At 41.8% G+C, this 17028-nt stretch overlaps 1 protein-coding gene across 1 annotated transcript in view; it reads right to left on the bottom strand.

Moving 5' to 3' along the window:
- Window positions 1-6881: 6881 nt before the first annotated feature.
- TAFA1 (TAFA chemokine like family member 1) overlaps window positions 6882-17028 on the bottom strand; it is a 210253-nt gene continuing 200106 nt past the window's right edge. The window contains exons 4-5 of the mRNA XM_030956924.1: window positions 12860-12984; window positions 6882-8329 (exon numbers count right to left, since the gene is read on the bottom strand). Coding sequence (XP_030812784.1) covers window positions 8312-8329; window positions 12860-12984 — 143 coding nt within the window. The 3' untranslated portion in view covers window positions 6882-8311. The remainder of the gene's footprint in view (window positions 8330-12859; window positions 12985-17028) is intronic.

Below are 17028 nucleotides of genomic sequence, written 5' to 3'. Positions count from 1 at the left end.
AGCAGTGGGGCTGCAAAGCAACACTATGAACCAGCAAACACTGTGAGTTTTTAATTTGTCTAATATATGAATACCTGGAGGATAGACTAGCAAAAATATTAAACAATCTAACATGCATTTTAATTTGCCTAATGTATGAATACCTGGAGTATAATTTCAGAGTTGGCTGTTTCAGTTTTTGTTGCCCAAGGCTGGTGCTGGCTGTAACAAGGCACTGTTGGAAAGAGCACTGCAAGGTGGAAGTCCCAGATTAAATGGATATAACATCTGTAAGGGAAAATGGTCCACTGTTTTGAAAACTGCATTCAATTCTGCTCAAATCAAAGAAATAGACATAGGTTACATGAGCTAGGGTTGTAAACAAATCAAAGTGGTCTGATGAAAATAAAAAGAAAAATTGATATAAAAAGGTGTTTCAGTTATGGGAGTAGATTGGAATACTGTTTATAATCCAACAGTGAAGCAAATGATGAGATGAGTTTTGCTGAATAAAACCAACAGGCTCTTATCCTCTGTCTTGTTTTCTGTGCCAAGTAAAAGAACAGGCTTTTGTGTAAGCAAAGTATAATTTTTTCTGCCTCAGACAAAGACAGTGTAGAGATGAGGTGAATGAAAGATAGGCTATAATAACATTTAGAAATCAGGTGCTGAGAGAGTATAAAAGCTAACTGAGAATGTGATATTCTCATAATAATCACATCTCAGCACAGATGAGCAGAAAATATCACTTCAGGCTTCTAAGACTCTTACAGCTTTGGGTGCCAGAATTTCCCTGTCCTTGCATTTACGAGTCTTCTCTCTGTCCCATTCCAGATGAGGAGAGAGCAGTTCTAAGACACACCAAGAACTGCTATGAATTGTTTTGCTTTGTTTTCCATCCAGTCACTCTTCTCTTCTGAGACTGTAAGAGTCAAAGTCAGAAGAAAATGAAGCCAAATGAGTGAAGTGTCCATGGAAGCTGCCTCTGGCAGGTGCACATCCAGACTGTGATGTTTTTTGTTGCACTGGCTGTTGCCACTTAGCTGATGTGTCTTTGAGAGTCTGGTGGCCAAACAGAATGGGGAGATATAGCCAAGCTGCTGAAGAAAAACGTTGTAGCCTGGTGGTTCCTCTTGAACAGCTTGAAACATCCATGCCACCAAACTCTGCCCAAAGAGCTGGCAGTTCAGCAGAGGTGGAAATGCCTTCCTCAGTAGGAAAGCTTTATTTGGACTGTAGTGCTGTGCTCTGAAGACATAAGTGCTGTTATCATACATCAGTCAAATCCAGACTAGACTAAGAGCTGGGGAAGTTGATGGAATACAAATCTGCTTACTGTGGGTCCAGTGCTGAAAGATAAACTTGCCTGTGGCAGAATTAAAGGAAAGCTGAAGAGTGCCTGGAGGTATCACTGCAAGGCGGTGATGTCTTTGTGACAGGTCTCCTTCCCTGCTTACGTTCATTACTGAGATTTAAGTGGGTCTCAGTGTGACCTATCAGCTCCTATTCAAGGAGTAAAGCTGGTGGAAGATTTGCCTAAGGGCTTGAATTCAAGAGCTAAGTGCAGTTTTTATTTTAAGGCATTTTTAGCTGTTCTTCAGCATTAATTCAGTACTGAGGTTCTTCAGGTTGCAAAATGCTTGAAAGGCTGTTTAATTTCAAAATTACTTTCAGGGAGTATTCTCTTCAAGCAGAGAAGGACACACAGACCATTGTCTTTAGACTGTAACATTTCCTAACTGTTTCTCTGCTCTCTATCACTGTCTGTGAGACACCAGGAGAGCTTTAGGGACTTGGGGTCAGATCTGTAAAAACTCTGGACCATTCTACATGGGACGTCATGAAGGCTCTACTAATCTAGATAGCAGAGTCTATCAAGAGAAAATCTAATTGAAAGAGCACAAAAAGCTCAGAAAAAGCATTGGCACAGGCTTCCCAGAGAAGTAGTGGAATCACTATCCCTGGAAGTGTTCCAAAACCATGTGGATGTGGTGCTCAGAGACACGGTGTAGTGCTGGACTTGACAGTGCTGGGTTAATGACTGGACTTGATGATCTTGGAGGTCTTCTCCAACCTCAAAGATCCTCTGCCTGTGCTTGGATCCCACACTGTGCATTTCACAGCAGCTTGGCCAGTTCTTCACTTTTTATTTCAAGTCTGAAAAAAGCCTGATCAAATCAATAGTGATAAATTTCCCTCCTGCAGAGGCTAAAGCTGGTGGCAAGCCCCCAGTAGCTGACGTGCCGAGTTCTCAGATCTGGTCAAGGCAGAGGAGACCTTGGGAAAAGCAACAAACAGAAGGGTTCAGGGGAGGTGAGGAGCTGACACTTAACTCCACTGCTGCAAATCAAGTAGCAGTAGCACCTGCTTTGTACCCAGGGCACACCTGAGAGGGACCCTGTGGCCCTGAGCTGGGGATTGCTGCTGTGGGCAGGGAAATACAGGGAGCTGCTGGCACAGATTGGTATCTCGCCTTCCACAGTACCCAGGAAAAAGGAAAAGAGTGAAGATCACATAAATCATTGTTGCTGTGGGGGACAGCTCCCTGAAAGGGGTCTCTTCTTTAGTCTATGGGGCAGCAGTGGTGATGAAAGGCTAATAGAGATGGATGGATGTAATTGAGTGGTGTGAAAGAGAGGGGATGGGATGAAATGAAAGTGAAATGAAATAGGAAACAAAGAGGAATGGCAGGTGGGAGGAAGAAATTACATATTCCCCTGAGCAATATTTTAGGTTATGGGTAGTTTGCTTCGTATCTAGGTGGGCCCCTAGCCCCCACTTCTAACTGAATCAAGGACAATAATCTGAGAAATGAAACAGATGAGAAATAATAGGAAACAGGTTAGTAACTTGATGCTCAAACATGTATTTTGTTTCTGGTCAGACAAATTGATCATATTGCTTCATGATGGGAAAAAAAGTAATAATCCAACCACGAGTGTTGGATGAAAAGATGCCATATCCAGGACTGTTATGTGGGAAAGACCTCTGCACATTTCTGAATTAGAAATTAGAGGTACAAGGCAAACAAAGGTTAAAGGTTTAGCAAAGATCTGCAAAATATGCCCACACAGGAATATTTGTCAAAAATAAGGATTTTTCCATGACTTAGCTCTCTGCATGGCATCCTCTCCCATGGCAGTGGTGCTCACACTCCCAGGTGAGACCAAGTTATCTGTGCTCCTCGTTGGCTAGTTCACCATTTTTCTGCTGGAAGGCAATGTGGGCTTTCTCCCCTCAAAGTCAGCTTTTACATGAAGAACGTTCTCTCAGATGGATGTCTCCAAAAAAATCATGATCTCCAAAAGAAGAACTGTTGGTCATTTTTTTCAGCCTGTCAGGGTTAAGCACAGCAATTTTCTACCTCTGCTCTCATCTGAAAGGCTCAGAGCAGCTTCTACGATGGAGCCATGAAACCAAACTAAGGCAGGACTGTGTCCCTGTGGGACCAAGAGATGTTGGAGTAGAACTGGGGGGGGATTTTCCAAGCCCCAGTGGTTTGAAAATCCCAGCTGAAGGGAGATGCACAAGCTCTGCTCAGTTGGCGCTTGCACATGATTGTCCACACCTGACTGCAGGTCCCCTAATTCTGCTGTCTATGACTCAAGCTCTGCTCTCAGCAAAATTTCAGTGATGTGAAGCAAAGATGAACCATCCTCAGTGATGATCTGAAATCCAGGAGCCCTCAATTTTACTGCCAGGTCTGCTGCAGGTTTTTAGCTTCACCTTGGGCAAATCTCAGCTCTTTTGAGTTTCAGTTTCCTGCCTGGAAAGCAGAGGATTCAGTTCCTTTCCTCAGAGCAGCATGGTTTTATAAAGTACAAATATTTGTGAAGTTAAGTGCTTTGACTGTATGAGCCTCTGAGAGAAAAATCATAAATATGTGTCAGGCCTATGATCTGAATTCAAACCAGTGAACTAGAAAAAGTGTTGACAGCCTGAAACCAACTGCCCTGTACACACATCTCCTTCTGTCTACCTGAAAGATTATTTGTGGAATGTGTTTCTATTTTTCTCTGACAAAAAAAAAGAGAATACCAAGCAAAGAAGCATGACCCAGTTCTTTGTCAGGCAAGCTCTAAACCCTGCTTACTGGGATGTGACTGAGGTATTGATAAAAGAGAAACTCATTTTAGGCCACAGTATTCATCCTGCCCTTGAAGAAGAAACAAAACCTGCCACTTTCAGATGAAATGGATGTGCTTTCCAAGCCAAAGTATGTTTATCTCCTCCACAACTTCTCTATGATCTGTAATTATATTGGACCAGCCTGTGAAACAGGTAAGTGGCAAATGAGGAGAGTTAGGAATGTAACTAATCATTTTATAATAGGAAAACATCCAAGCACTACACCACTGACAGTACCTGCAAACTCTGCTAATAGTCAATCAATAGGTCTGATAAGAGCATCACTCATCACAAACTGCTTCATCTTCAGCCATTTTTCATGGTCCTTTCTCTGTGTAGTGCCAAGTATGGGCGCACATCACGCTGTTCCTGATGTTGGCCATAGGAGTGGACTTCCTTCAAGGTTTTGTTTTTGGGTTTTTTATATAGCATACAGTATATTCAAAACAATCTCAAGTCATACCACACTGAGCTTTTTATTACCAGAGATTTTTGGACAGAAGCACATAATCTAAGTTTTCTGAATTAATAGGCAGATGGTAGCTACCTTTTTTTTTGGTATTTTTTTCCAACTTGTACATTTTAGATTTACAGAACTTGATTTCACACATCTGAAGAAACACTGGCATAAATCTAAATTTATCTTGGATGCATTTACAAATATTCTTTTTTTTTTTCATTTCCTGAAATGTCTCTATCTAGACTTCTGCCAAAAAGCCGGAACTTTCATTTTCTCCTCTGTTAACATAAACCATTTAACATTACGCAGAGAATGGCACGACTGTCACTTTCCCATGAGGATATGAGGACCATTCACTCCACCACTGACAGACATCTGCTCTCCATTGGCCAGAACAAGTAGCTCTGACATCTTCCTGCTACACACTGCTACTGTGAGTATCCCTGAAATGCAGAATATTTGTGACTCTAGGCTTCTTGAATTCTTTTTTATTATTGTTTTCTATTTGGTTCCCTGAAACAACGAAGGTTAGTTGCATCTGACTCTTAATTGGACTTCATGTTCTATCAGTCATTATTTTTGCAAAGGCCTTAATTGCCCTCTAAAACATTTTAATTAAAACAGCAATTTCCCGATGCTGCGCTTCACGAGCGGATTTTTGCGGCAACTTCAAAGAGACGCAGATGTTTACTGAATTTGGTGGGGTGGCATTCGAGGCTGCCTACTGGCAAAGAAAAATTCATAAACATCTCAAAGAAACTTTCCTGTGGTAATGACAACATTTCCTTCTGACATTTTAGCAAGTCTAATATTTCCCAATCTCAACAGGCACATTTCATAGGCACGGCACAGCAGCGTTATCTGCTCACAGGATGAGCCATGGCAGCAGCTCTGCTGTGGGGTAAAAACCTCCAGTGGGGATACCTGGGGCTTTGGCAAAGGGTACCAGAGGCCACACATGGGTTTGTTCGTGGGGCTCCTCTAATGGACTATCACTAGGCTGGGAATAAGGAAACCAAAGTTCAGTTTCTCCTGGATTTTCCACAGCTCCCCATGTGATTGTGGGAGGCTGTTGAGCTTTGTGTGCATCAGTTCCAGCTGGTAAAAGGCTGATAACGTGTCCTGGCTTGGAATGGACTTACCTGCTGGTCTATCTCCTAGTGCACCAAGGGGTGCTGGAGGGGGTCTTGAGGTTTATAAAGAGCTGTTTGAGTAAAATTCAGAAATGCTGGGGGTTTATTTTGGAGAAGTTTCTCTTTACTAGTGGCAGCTGAGCCTGCAGCTGACCTTATAATCCATTTGGGGGTAGGCAGGCAGGCAGTGCTCCCCTCTGAACTGAGATGATGGTACTGGACACATGGCCATGGCAGACTACATCTAAAATACAGAGTAGGGTCCAGGTATCTTCTGTGGTTTGGGCAGGTGCCTGTCCCCAGCAAACACACAGCCTGTCCAGCTGAGCCACCAGGCAGGGTCGTCTCCAGGTACAAGGATCACCATCACTCACAAGTGATGGTGAGGCTCACGCTCCTTTCTGTGCACAGAATCAGAATTCTTAGTGCTGGAAATGACCTCTAAAATCACCAAGTCCAACTGTTAACCTCACACTGCCACCTTCATCACTAAACCATGTCCCCAAGTGCCACATTGAGGCCTTTTCCTGAACATTCCAGGGACAGTGATTCTACCACCTTCTGGGTCGTCTGTTTCTTCCCTGGGTACTCTTCACTCATATTTTTGAAGGGGGATAATAGAAGTACTTGGAAACAGCTTATCCATTTCCACTGTGAGCACTGGGAAAAGATCAGCATGGAAAGCCAGCATGGAATGTGGCGTGACACGTCATGGAGCTGCTTTAATCTGCACTGTAATTACAGTGACAATTTCTGCCTCTTGAAGCATCAGGATTGAAGTGGTTACCCTGAAGGAGAAAGAAACTCAGTGGGAGAATTTCAACCAAATCTAGGATGGGAAGTGCAGCACTTCCCTGCATTGGATTAAAAGTGATCAGCATGGCCAAAGGCATCCTGTGAGAGACAGGTAAGCAGGCTGAAAGGAAATTGGAAATATTAAAGGGATGAAGCTGGACTGAACAGAACTAGTTTTACAATTCCCTATTCCTCCTTGATTTGGTAGCATTAGGCAGACTGAAGGGTAGATTGTGCAGACTTATGCGTGACAGCAAGACACCTTTCCACACCAATAAACCCCCTGAAATTAACTGGATTGCTCACAGAAGTGCCTGGGAATGTGAACTAGGCTCGCACATTTCAGCCCTCAGATTTGATCTTTCTTCAGCAATGCCAGGGCCAGACTGCCTGGTGAACAGCTACAGCTCAGCCAGAAATGGGACTTCAGCAGTGACTGGGTCAAGGACTCTGCGGACAGATCCTTGCTGAGGAGCATCTCAGATCAGCTGAACTCACCACAGCAAGAAACAGATTGAAAATAAACCGAAGGAAACTACTCTGAAAGTGAAGGGATCAGCCACAAGTTTGTGCTTGCCACAAACTGCTGGGCACTTGCTATGCCATGGAATTGCTGAATTGCTTATGTGAATGCTTTTAGCTGGTGGCAAATGCTCTCAATGAGAATTAGCCTGGCCTGCAATGAGGGAAACCTAAATTTAGGCAGTTCTTCCATGTGTGCTGTGGGGTAAGAGCACACAGCCAGGTGTCCACAGAGGCATGCTTAAGCTGAGGTGCCTGTTCACCAGTTGCAAATGGGCTCCTGAAACACCAAACCATATGAAAAACTCCCCTCACATACCAGTCTGGAAGGAAGTAGCTTTGTTGTTGTTTCAAAGAATTAGTGAGCCAACAATGCAAAGCTTTGGAGGTGGTTACTGGGTTTTTACTGGAGTCTCTAGGAGCTACACAAAGTCTGAAGACATTGTATGTACAGTACATCTTTAATAAGAAGGGAGCTCACAGTCTACCAAACTCTGCCAAATAAACTTTTAATACATACTGTACTTCACTCAGTAGTTGTCCATCTCTTCTTCATGGAATATCTAACAGCTCTAAAAATATTTTCCTGGAGGAGGATAGAATTATCACCGTTATATATCAATCAAGTATGGTTAATGAAGCAAAGCCAGCATGCTAGTATTGCACAAGGGGAAAAGCCTCCAGAACACAAAGTGGAACAACAAATGCCCTCAAAATTCTGCCGAAGGGAACAGGAAGCTCTGGATGCTGCATCGGTAGGATTCGTGTAGCTCTTAGGCGTCCTTGTACCACAGCAGGTTTGCTTTGCCTCTTCACTGCCACATTTCTCTCTCAAACAGGTAGGGAACTTCCAGACCATTGCAAAAAAGGAAAAAAAAATACAGCAGCTGCAGCAAAGTGTGGTACTATTCAATTTCTTGAAGAGTGAGGCTTTTATTTCAAAATATCATATATTAATATATATATATTTCTATATATATATATACTTTAACTGGTATAAAGTAAATTGTAGATCCAAACTTATACTGTTGCTTGTACTTTGCAATCTCAGAAACTTTAGCAAAGGAACCGCTTTCTTCATTTTTTATTTTCAGCTGTCAAAAATCAGGGCCATTATTTCCACTGAATCCTTTCTTTCACACAGTAAAGCCACTGTTGTTTTCTGGTAAACAGTCAAAGTGCAAATAAGAAATCCATTTGGCTTGGAAATGCTGAGATGGTTTTAAACTTTCAATACTTTGTCCTCATAAATCAGCAGGGCTTTCACTGTCTCCGTGCAGACGTGGGCGCTCTGTTAAGTCCTTGGGTGGATCTGCAGTGAGAAAATGGGAAAGAGTCAGTTATGCATAATATGTTATTTTTTAAATATAGTCTTTTGGAAAAGAAAGACCCAGGCTCTGTGGGATATAGCTGATTGATATAGCTGAGTTTAAATGCAATACCAGAGGGGTGTGTGTCTTTTAGCGCTGCAGGGGTGCAAAAATATGCAAGAGAGAGATCCTGAGCAAGATCCTGCCTCTGCCTTGGGAGAGACTGGATGTGCTTTAACCACCTGGGCTGGTGGTGCTGGACATCACAGAATCAGAGAATGTCTTGGTTTGGCAGGGACACCTTCCACTACCCCAAGTTGCTCCAAGCTCTGTCCAACCTGGCCTTGGACACTTCCAGGGGTGAGGCAGCCACAGCTTCTCTGGGCAGCCTGTGCCAGGGTCTCACCACCCTCACAGGGAAGAATTCATTCCTAATATCCAATGAATTCATTCCTAATATCCAATCTAAACCTCCTGTCTGTCAGTCTGAAGCCATTCTCCCTCGTGCTGTCCCCTAATGCTCTTATAAAGAGTCTCTCTCCACCTTCCTTGTAGGAACCCTTCAGGCAAGAAGGACGAGCCAGGACAGATTCACCCCAGCCTTCCACCCTCCCCTTCCCAGAGCGATTCCAGGGACTTCTGCTGGACAAGACAGGCAGGAGCATCCATCCACCTTTCAGGTTTGTTGGGAACCCCTCCAACCCACTTCCCCAGAGGGCAGCGCCCCAGCAGCTACTCCATCTACTCAACCTGTGTGAGACAAAACACCTTGCAACAGACCAAAACCCTCCCTCCTTGTGACCACCACCAAAACTGATCTGAGTGCTGCACTAATGCTGCAAGGGGAAACACCAATGTCCAGGAGATTTTTTAGGATGCTGAAGTAAGAACAACTGTCCAACAGCAGCAATAGTGCTCTCAAGGAAATGCTTTTGTTATGCTTTTGCTGTTCTGGTTCACCCAGATGAACACCATGAGGGGTTCAGCCCTTTGCCAGGCACCTGGGTAGGCAATGAAACTCACATTGACTTGAATACAGTCAGGCTTGGAATTAAATCAGGGCTACAGATTATTATCTAAGCACAAGGTGATTAAATACAGCAGTAAATATTAGAGCAAGAGAGATTTAGATAAGATCCAGCTGGTTCAAATTGAATGAAACTGAATCCCACCAGTTAAAACTGAAACAAATGGTTTAAACCAGATTAAACCAGTCAAAACCAGTTCAAATCAGATTGAACTGGTCAAAACAGGATAAAAATGGTAGACATCAGTTTAAACCAGTTCAAAACAAATCAAACCTATCAAAACCAGTTCAAACTGCTCAGAACCTGTTCAGAAAGGGTCAAAAAAACCTGGTTAAAACTGATCAAACCAGGCTGTAACACAAGGCACAGGAGAACTGGAGAGGGGCTTTGAGCTGAGCTCCTCTGCCCATTCCCAGCTGACCAACACAATAATTTCCATGATCCAGAATATCAGCAGCATCCGGCCCAAGCTGCTGCTCTCCTATTTCCACTGGTGCCAGTTGCTGTGCTGAAAGTGGCAAGGTGACCTCCAGCATGTCCTAGCACAGCTCCAAGGGCCCCACATTTTTAAGTAAAGCACTGAAAGTTCTTAAATAAATTAAAAAAAAAAAAAAAAGAAGGAGTGATGAGGGATTAAATGAACATTGAAACTGCTCCAAAAATTGAATGACAATATTATTTCCTTCCAGTGTTTGTCACCTGCCTGACCATCAATAGAAAACAAATCAATTTAAGGAAGCTGTGAGCTTTTATAACTTTGGCTTTAAAAACTTAATTAGTGAACTATGCTAAAGGGCTAAAGACAGAAAGAAGTACATGAAAAGGAAGCAATGAGGAATATGCTGGTAAAGACTTCACTGAGTCTGTTGTCCACCTCTTTCTGACACTAATCAATATTAATCACATGTGAGACCCAACTGAAGTTATGCACTAGCATAGAAAATTATATATATTGTGTATATCCACGCATTCAGAAATAGAAATATATATATATACATATATGTATATATTTAAAAACATACACTGTATACATATATGTGTATATATATATAAAACATACACATATGCTTATATGTGATTTAATTTACTGTGGGTCTGGAAGAATGTACTAATGGCTACCTTAATCCCAAGAGTCATAAATGGGAATGTTTTCCTTGTCAGGACAGCAGCTAATGTAAATGTATTTAGTGTAAGGAAAAGCCTTCATTAAAGCAGTTTACAGTTTACAGCCTATGGAGAGTGGCTGTAGCCTTTTGCCTAATCACCACAGAGAGAGCTGGGATGTTGACTGATTTGTCTTGTTTCTTCTGCATTCTTAACTTCCTTAACTACTCAAATTAGACACACATGGCCCAGTCTTGGAACCTGGGTTGTGGTCAGGGCAGATTACATTGTAATCTCATTCACTGCTGCTGCCTGAAATGGCAAAACAAAGAGGGAGAGAAAAAAAAAAGAAGCGTGTTTCAGGATCTGATTGCTTTCATTATTTTATATTTATATTCTAGAGTTGACACAGTGGTATGGATTGGAGCAAAGTTCCAGGGACCAAGAAGTAGAATTTCTCCTTAGAAAATGCAAGAGACAGTTGCTGAGCACATCATGTCATGTTGCCTTTGTCAATTGGGTTCTGTAATGATATTTTAAAGCAACAAAGCAAAATTCTACTGGAAGCAGCACCATAAGGTACTCCCCTCACAAGCTAATTAAAATAACTCCTGTGGGTAAATGAAGAAATATTTTTTCAGTTATGAGCACTCACTCTGCAAGTATTTAATTCAAATGAAATACAATAATGCATACTGAATAGATTGGACCATACATCTGCATATTAATGAAGCTCCTAAATTTCTAGCAATCACTTCCATTGCCTTAAAACTAGTTTATGTGATGAGGACTGGGGGAGTTAAGAGAAGGACAGCTTCACTGAAGAAAGAAAATGCAATTCCTCAATTATATAACTTGTAGACAGATTGCAGAAGGGCTGAATTATTGTATAAGATACTTCATGCCACTTCTTAGTTCTACATCACTTTCTTCCATTTTAACTCCCCCCTCTCCTCACTGGAAAGGACATGTAGTGAGTTTGTGGCCTGGGATTCTTTTCATTTAACTGCAAGGCACATTTATTAGCAAACAGCCTTCCAGTGGTGCTGCAGTGGAAGAGATCAGCTGTGGGCACAGAGAGATTTGCAGGAACAGCACCACAGAGAGAAACAGAGCCAGGGAATCCCAGTTCCCTCCTTCCTTCCTCCTTGTCTCTGGGAGGTGACAAAGAGATCACATGGATCTTGTTTTTGGGGGCCACTTACTGCTTCCTACAAAGAAAACCTCCTAAGTCAGTAGGTGTCCTGATAATTTAATGTGTTGGTGTGGCAGAAGGCTCTGCTCCAGAAATGAGGGTTGCAAAACAAATAATTCATCCTGGGGTAGGTCCTGTGGAGGGAAAGAAAAGGATTCAGGTGCCAAGGGGATCAATTAGGGTAAAATCTCCTCCTTCAACAGGAGGCCTAGAAGACATGAAAAATGACTGGAGTTAGGATTGGAGAGAAAGGAAAAAGTCAGGAAATCACAACACTATGGTGCACATTCCTGTGAATTAGCAGCTGGGCACAAGTATGTAGAATTTCTTATCAAACAGGGAAAAAAATCTTGAAAATTCACTCTTTTTAATCTAGCAGATTTCAAAAGCCATTTTGAAATTCACAGAAAATGAAAATCTATATATTTATAAAACACTTTGAGTTGACAACCATGTAATTTTCTCAGAAAAAATTCAATTGTGATACGAAAATTATGAAATTTAATTTGTTAATTAAAATTTTTGAGTACAGGTATAGGTGACAGTTTCAAGACAATGGTTGTGAAACAATCACACAATGCAGAAGAAAAGCTAGAGTCTATTCCTGAAAAACACTTTTATCCTCAAGGTAATCCCATAGTGGGAGTTTAGGCAGCTCATTCACACCCTCCCTCTGCCTGTTCCTGGCACAGTGTGGTGAAAGCTGTTGTCACCTGTTGGCCTGTGCTACCTGAACCTGCAGCATCTCAAGAGCTGTCACTGATGAGTTCATGGGGCTGGAGCTGCTCTGAAGTGAGAGCTGCAGTGCAGAGACCTGAGTCTGCTCCAAAACACTTGTACAGATGTGCTAATCCAGATGTGGCCTGGAATGGATACAGGATACAGCCAAGGAATGGATTTGGGATCCAGCAGATCCCTCTGAGCTCATGTTCTTCCCTTTAGGGACTCAGGGATGTGCATTAGGGGTATTCTGAGGTGACAGTGTCTGTAAGAAAGTGACCTGGCAATTCAGCAGCTCCAACCTGCTGATCACCAAGCCTGGACTCAGCTGACCAGCCTGACCTATCTGAATTTTCACCCAATTATGATGATCATGAGAGTGGTCTTCAAGGCTCTTCCAGCAGGCATGATGGAAAAGACATGGGTGAGCAGTCATTAGTGATTCCTGTTAAGACCTCCTGGGTGCAGACAGAAAGGAGACTTACTCTGGTGGTCTTGATTTTATTGCCAGTTGCACACATCCATCCAGAATTATCAGGCAACGTCTTACATTCCTCTCCTTCTAGGCAGGGCTCCATCTCACACCACCACTTCCCAATCACTATAGAAGCTAAAAGAGAAAAGACAATGTTCACAACTGTGTTACAATGACCAAATCTAATTAAATAATATCTCAAGGCTCTAACACTGCAGTTAAAAGGCAGAGTGTCCCTTCAACTGGAGTTTAGCTGTAAGGATTTCACATTTAATTACTTGTTTGGCATCCTATATTGCCTAAGACAGTGCACTGCTTGCCACAGCCTCCTCACACAGGAGATCCTGTCTGCTCCTGTGCTGTGGCTGCAGGGAATGCTGTGATGGCAGCAACTCTGCTGCAGGCCAAAGGACCATCCATCCTCACAGCCCCTCTCCCTGAGTGCCCATCTGATTTTCACAGGCATGTACAAGAACAAGGCAAGTCTGAACAGACTGTCCTCAGAATATTCTCCAGGCCTTCAGGACTTCTGGTTCAGTGTGCTCCACATAAAACGATGTCTGCTTTGCTTTCAGGACCTCCAGCTGGATGTTTTTTTTACCAAAAATCCATCCAGAATTATTTGAACCCATGGAGACTTGACTTTCCCAATATGCCATCACAACTAGAAACAGAGGGTAAGGTAACTCTGCAGCAGAAGCTGCTTGTTGAAACACAATGATGAATTTTATAGAAACCATATTATCTCTAAAAGTAACTTCTAATTTCCAAATATTTAACATTGTAAATAATGGCAGTGTTTGGACCCAGCTGTTTGAATTTAATTGGCACATATGTTTACAACCTTGAATGTACCTTAATGAAGTTTCTTGCCTGGGAATTGGTATCTGACTGTATCCTTAGCTGTATCTTAATGACATTTTTTGTCTGGGGATTTTGATAAACTTTAGCTAACCTTGCAAGTGTGACAAGTTGGCTCATGAGCGGCTCTTTCTGTGGTTTGCTTTCTCTGGCAAGAATTAATTTCATGGTTGCACTCAGGAAGCCTGTCAAAGCTTTCTGCACAGTCACTCAAAGAGAGATGCTTAACCCATTCATATCATCCCTCATGGCTGCTTCAAGCCCACAAAATACCTTTGAAGCAGCTGTCTACCTTATACATATATATATTAATATATACACACACCAGGTGACTGGCATTCTGCTCTGGAAAATGTCCTGTTGTGCATGCATTAATTTAAGGACATTACAGAGCTTATAATTAAATTCTTAAATATAAAATTGAATAGATATTTCAGTTTGAGGGGCCCTACAATGAACATATAGCTCTCAGTGTTGTCTTTCCTGGTTCTTCCCACAGCTTATATCTGATTTTTATCACATAATATATCATTTCTCCATATATACAAGACACAAACAAAGCCCTTTACACCTGTGCTGCCAAGGCAGTTTAATGATGCTACTCACACACCTGTTTCAGAAGGGCAGCATTAATGCTGCTAACAGCAGAGAAAAAAGATCTCTCTTTGCTATGCATGAAAAGGAAAGAGGGCTGAATCTGTGCTCTAATAATAGACTGTGCAGTGGGCAAACTGAAAAACCATATCCTGCTAAATACTGGCCTGCACAGCAATCATCAGAGCAGAGCATCCTCAGGATGTGTGAGAAGAATCCTGTGACATGGAATCAAAATGAGGATCATGATTATGCACTAGGAGCAGTGCTGTAGCATTAAATAACCACAGAGAAGGATCCTACAGTGCAAGGTACTAAACCCCACAAACCTAAACACCCTGGCCTGGAGAGTTTACCATGTAAACCAGAGATTTGAGGTGAATGCAGACTGAGAGGCAGCATGGAGAACCAATGCTGCTCCTAGCAATTACAGTGATCTCACTACTTTTTAATGCTGTTAAATACAGCCCAAGTATTCAGACGTTGACCTTGAAAAATAATCAAATGCAAAGTCAGTGCTGAACTCTAGCGGCAACTGACTCATGTAGTGGTGTATGGGTTTTAGTATATACATACATATTCTTATTGATTTATGATCACAGTACAATTACACCCAAGTGTCCATCAGTGAGCACACTCACCTGGACTGAAGACCAGGCTCCTTTTATAATGGGGGAAATTTGCAGATGAAAAGTTCCTCTTTGTTTCTAATTTGTATGTAGGCAAAATCCTTTTTAAGTCTGAAGCACTATAAAGCTCACTGTGGTCTAGTCCTCAGCCCCATACCGTGGCAGGGGCATCCAAAACCCAAAGAAAATTACTTTCTTTGAATCTTGTGTTTATAGGTTTTCTCTTCTATTAAGAGCCTTTTAATCTTTAGGACCAGTTGTTTTTCTTGGGTACTGCTGATCCTTTGAGTTCTACTTGATTTCAAAGTTTTACACCTCCAGCTCTGTTCAAAGAGGGAGGAAAACACTTTAAAATGAATCACAGTTTGCAGCATTTGAGACTGGGCCCACCTGTAGGAGGAGGGGAGAAACCTTCCCCAGGGAAAGGATTCAGCTTTTCTATGTTTAGTTATGTCACTTTGAGATGAGCTGAAGCAGTTGGGTCAAATTGCTCAAATTAAGATGGTCCCCTCAGGGTGGTTTTTATTCAAGAACTCCCAGATCCCGAGGAACCTGAGCTTCTCAGTGATCCAAACCACTCATCCTGGGTGAGAATTAGAGATCCCTGTTAATCACCAGCAGCACAGGCTGTGAGTGCTCACATCATGCTGAATTAGACACCTGTAGCATTCTGGAGTGCTTCTCATGGTGCTCTTCTCATTGTCTGGGGAATACACAAGCACAGGAGTTTCTCCATGCAAGGCTGAATTCACTGAGACAGATCCCTCTGCCATGGGGAAAGGAAAATGATGTGGAACAGAAGAGCTTTGACTATTCCTGCTTTGCTTGTGTTTTGTTTCAGTGCTTTTTGGTTTTTTGGTTGTTTTCTTTTTTCCCATCACCTTCTAGGTTAAAAAAGTGATTGTTTATATCTGAACTATTTTCAAGAAAATGCCTCTTTTATAAGAATATTTAACTCTTAACATATCACCAATGGAGCTGGGGAAAAAAGCAACTTTTTTCAGGAAGATCATGAGGTTTCTTTTTCAGCCTAAATCATGTTTTTCTAGTATCTTTGTTTGCGAAGCCATGGAATAATTTTGATCAAAATATTTAACTTTGATGTATTTAGTCTGCGTGGATTAACACACAGAAAAAGCATTTGGTTAAAATGGCATTTGCAAATCATGGGCTCCAAACAAATAAACTACAAATAAGAAATCTGAATATCAGATAGAATACAGGGAAAAAGCAATGGAATAGCTTATATTTTATCATGTTTACACAATTCTATTGCATTTTAAAATACATTTGTTCCCAAACATAATGCCCAAAGCCTTAGGCAGCTGCAGGGAACTGCCAGTTTAGGTTGGATTCATCCTTCAAAGTTCACAAGAACCTTTGGAGGTTGCACAAGGGTAGTGACCGTGCTCTGATTTGCTCCTGTGCATCGTCTAGAACACAAAGTTTTGATGCATGAAGGCAGCTGGCTGGGGAAAAGTTTTCCCCTTGAATTTCAGCATCAAAATATTCTATTAAGGGGCAGTAGAAATGCACTGAACACCTTCATATATCTACACCTAAAAGATCAAATCAACATGGAAACATTAATTGTTCAATCATCCTCCTCTTGAGTCAAACAAAGTTTGTAAATAATACACAATCCATTTGATTAAAGATGCCTGTTGAAACCCCTGAATTTACTATGTTTCACATTTCTCAGTCTTCAAGTTCTTGCATTAAACTGAAGTTACTCAGTTCCTCAAAGCTGTTCTACAGGTGATTAACAGGACATGGACAGAGAAATGTGCACACAAAGCCCAGACACTCACAGGCAATTGCTTCTGTTATTTTTGCTACTCCTGTCTGTAGAGAAAATGCAAATTCTTTTTGCTTTGTTTTGCAGATAAAATTCTCCTTAACTTTTCTGCATTTGTATTTAGGAAATTGCTTTAACAATATGACAGAGCCTATATGGCAAAAAGTATAAAGACATTATATTTAACAATGTAACAATAAGACCATTCTCACAGAGTAACAGATAACTTTAATTCATGTTTATGGAATACCCTGAAATATGAAACAGAGCAAAGTATCATCATGCATTTTTCAACAG

This window comes from Camarhynchus parvulus, chromosome 12 (genome assembly GCF_901933205.1).
Source record: "Camarhynchus parvulus chromosome 12, STF_HiC, whole genome shotgun sequence".
Lineage (NCBI taxonomy): Eukaryota > Metazoa > Chordata > Aves > Passeriformes > Thraupidae > Camarhynchus > Camarhynchus parvulus.
This window is presented reverse-complemented; position numbering and strand designations above follow the sequence as displayed.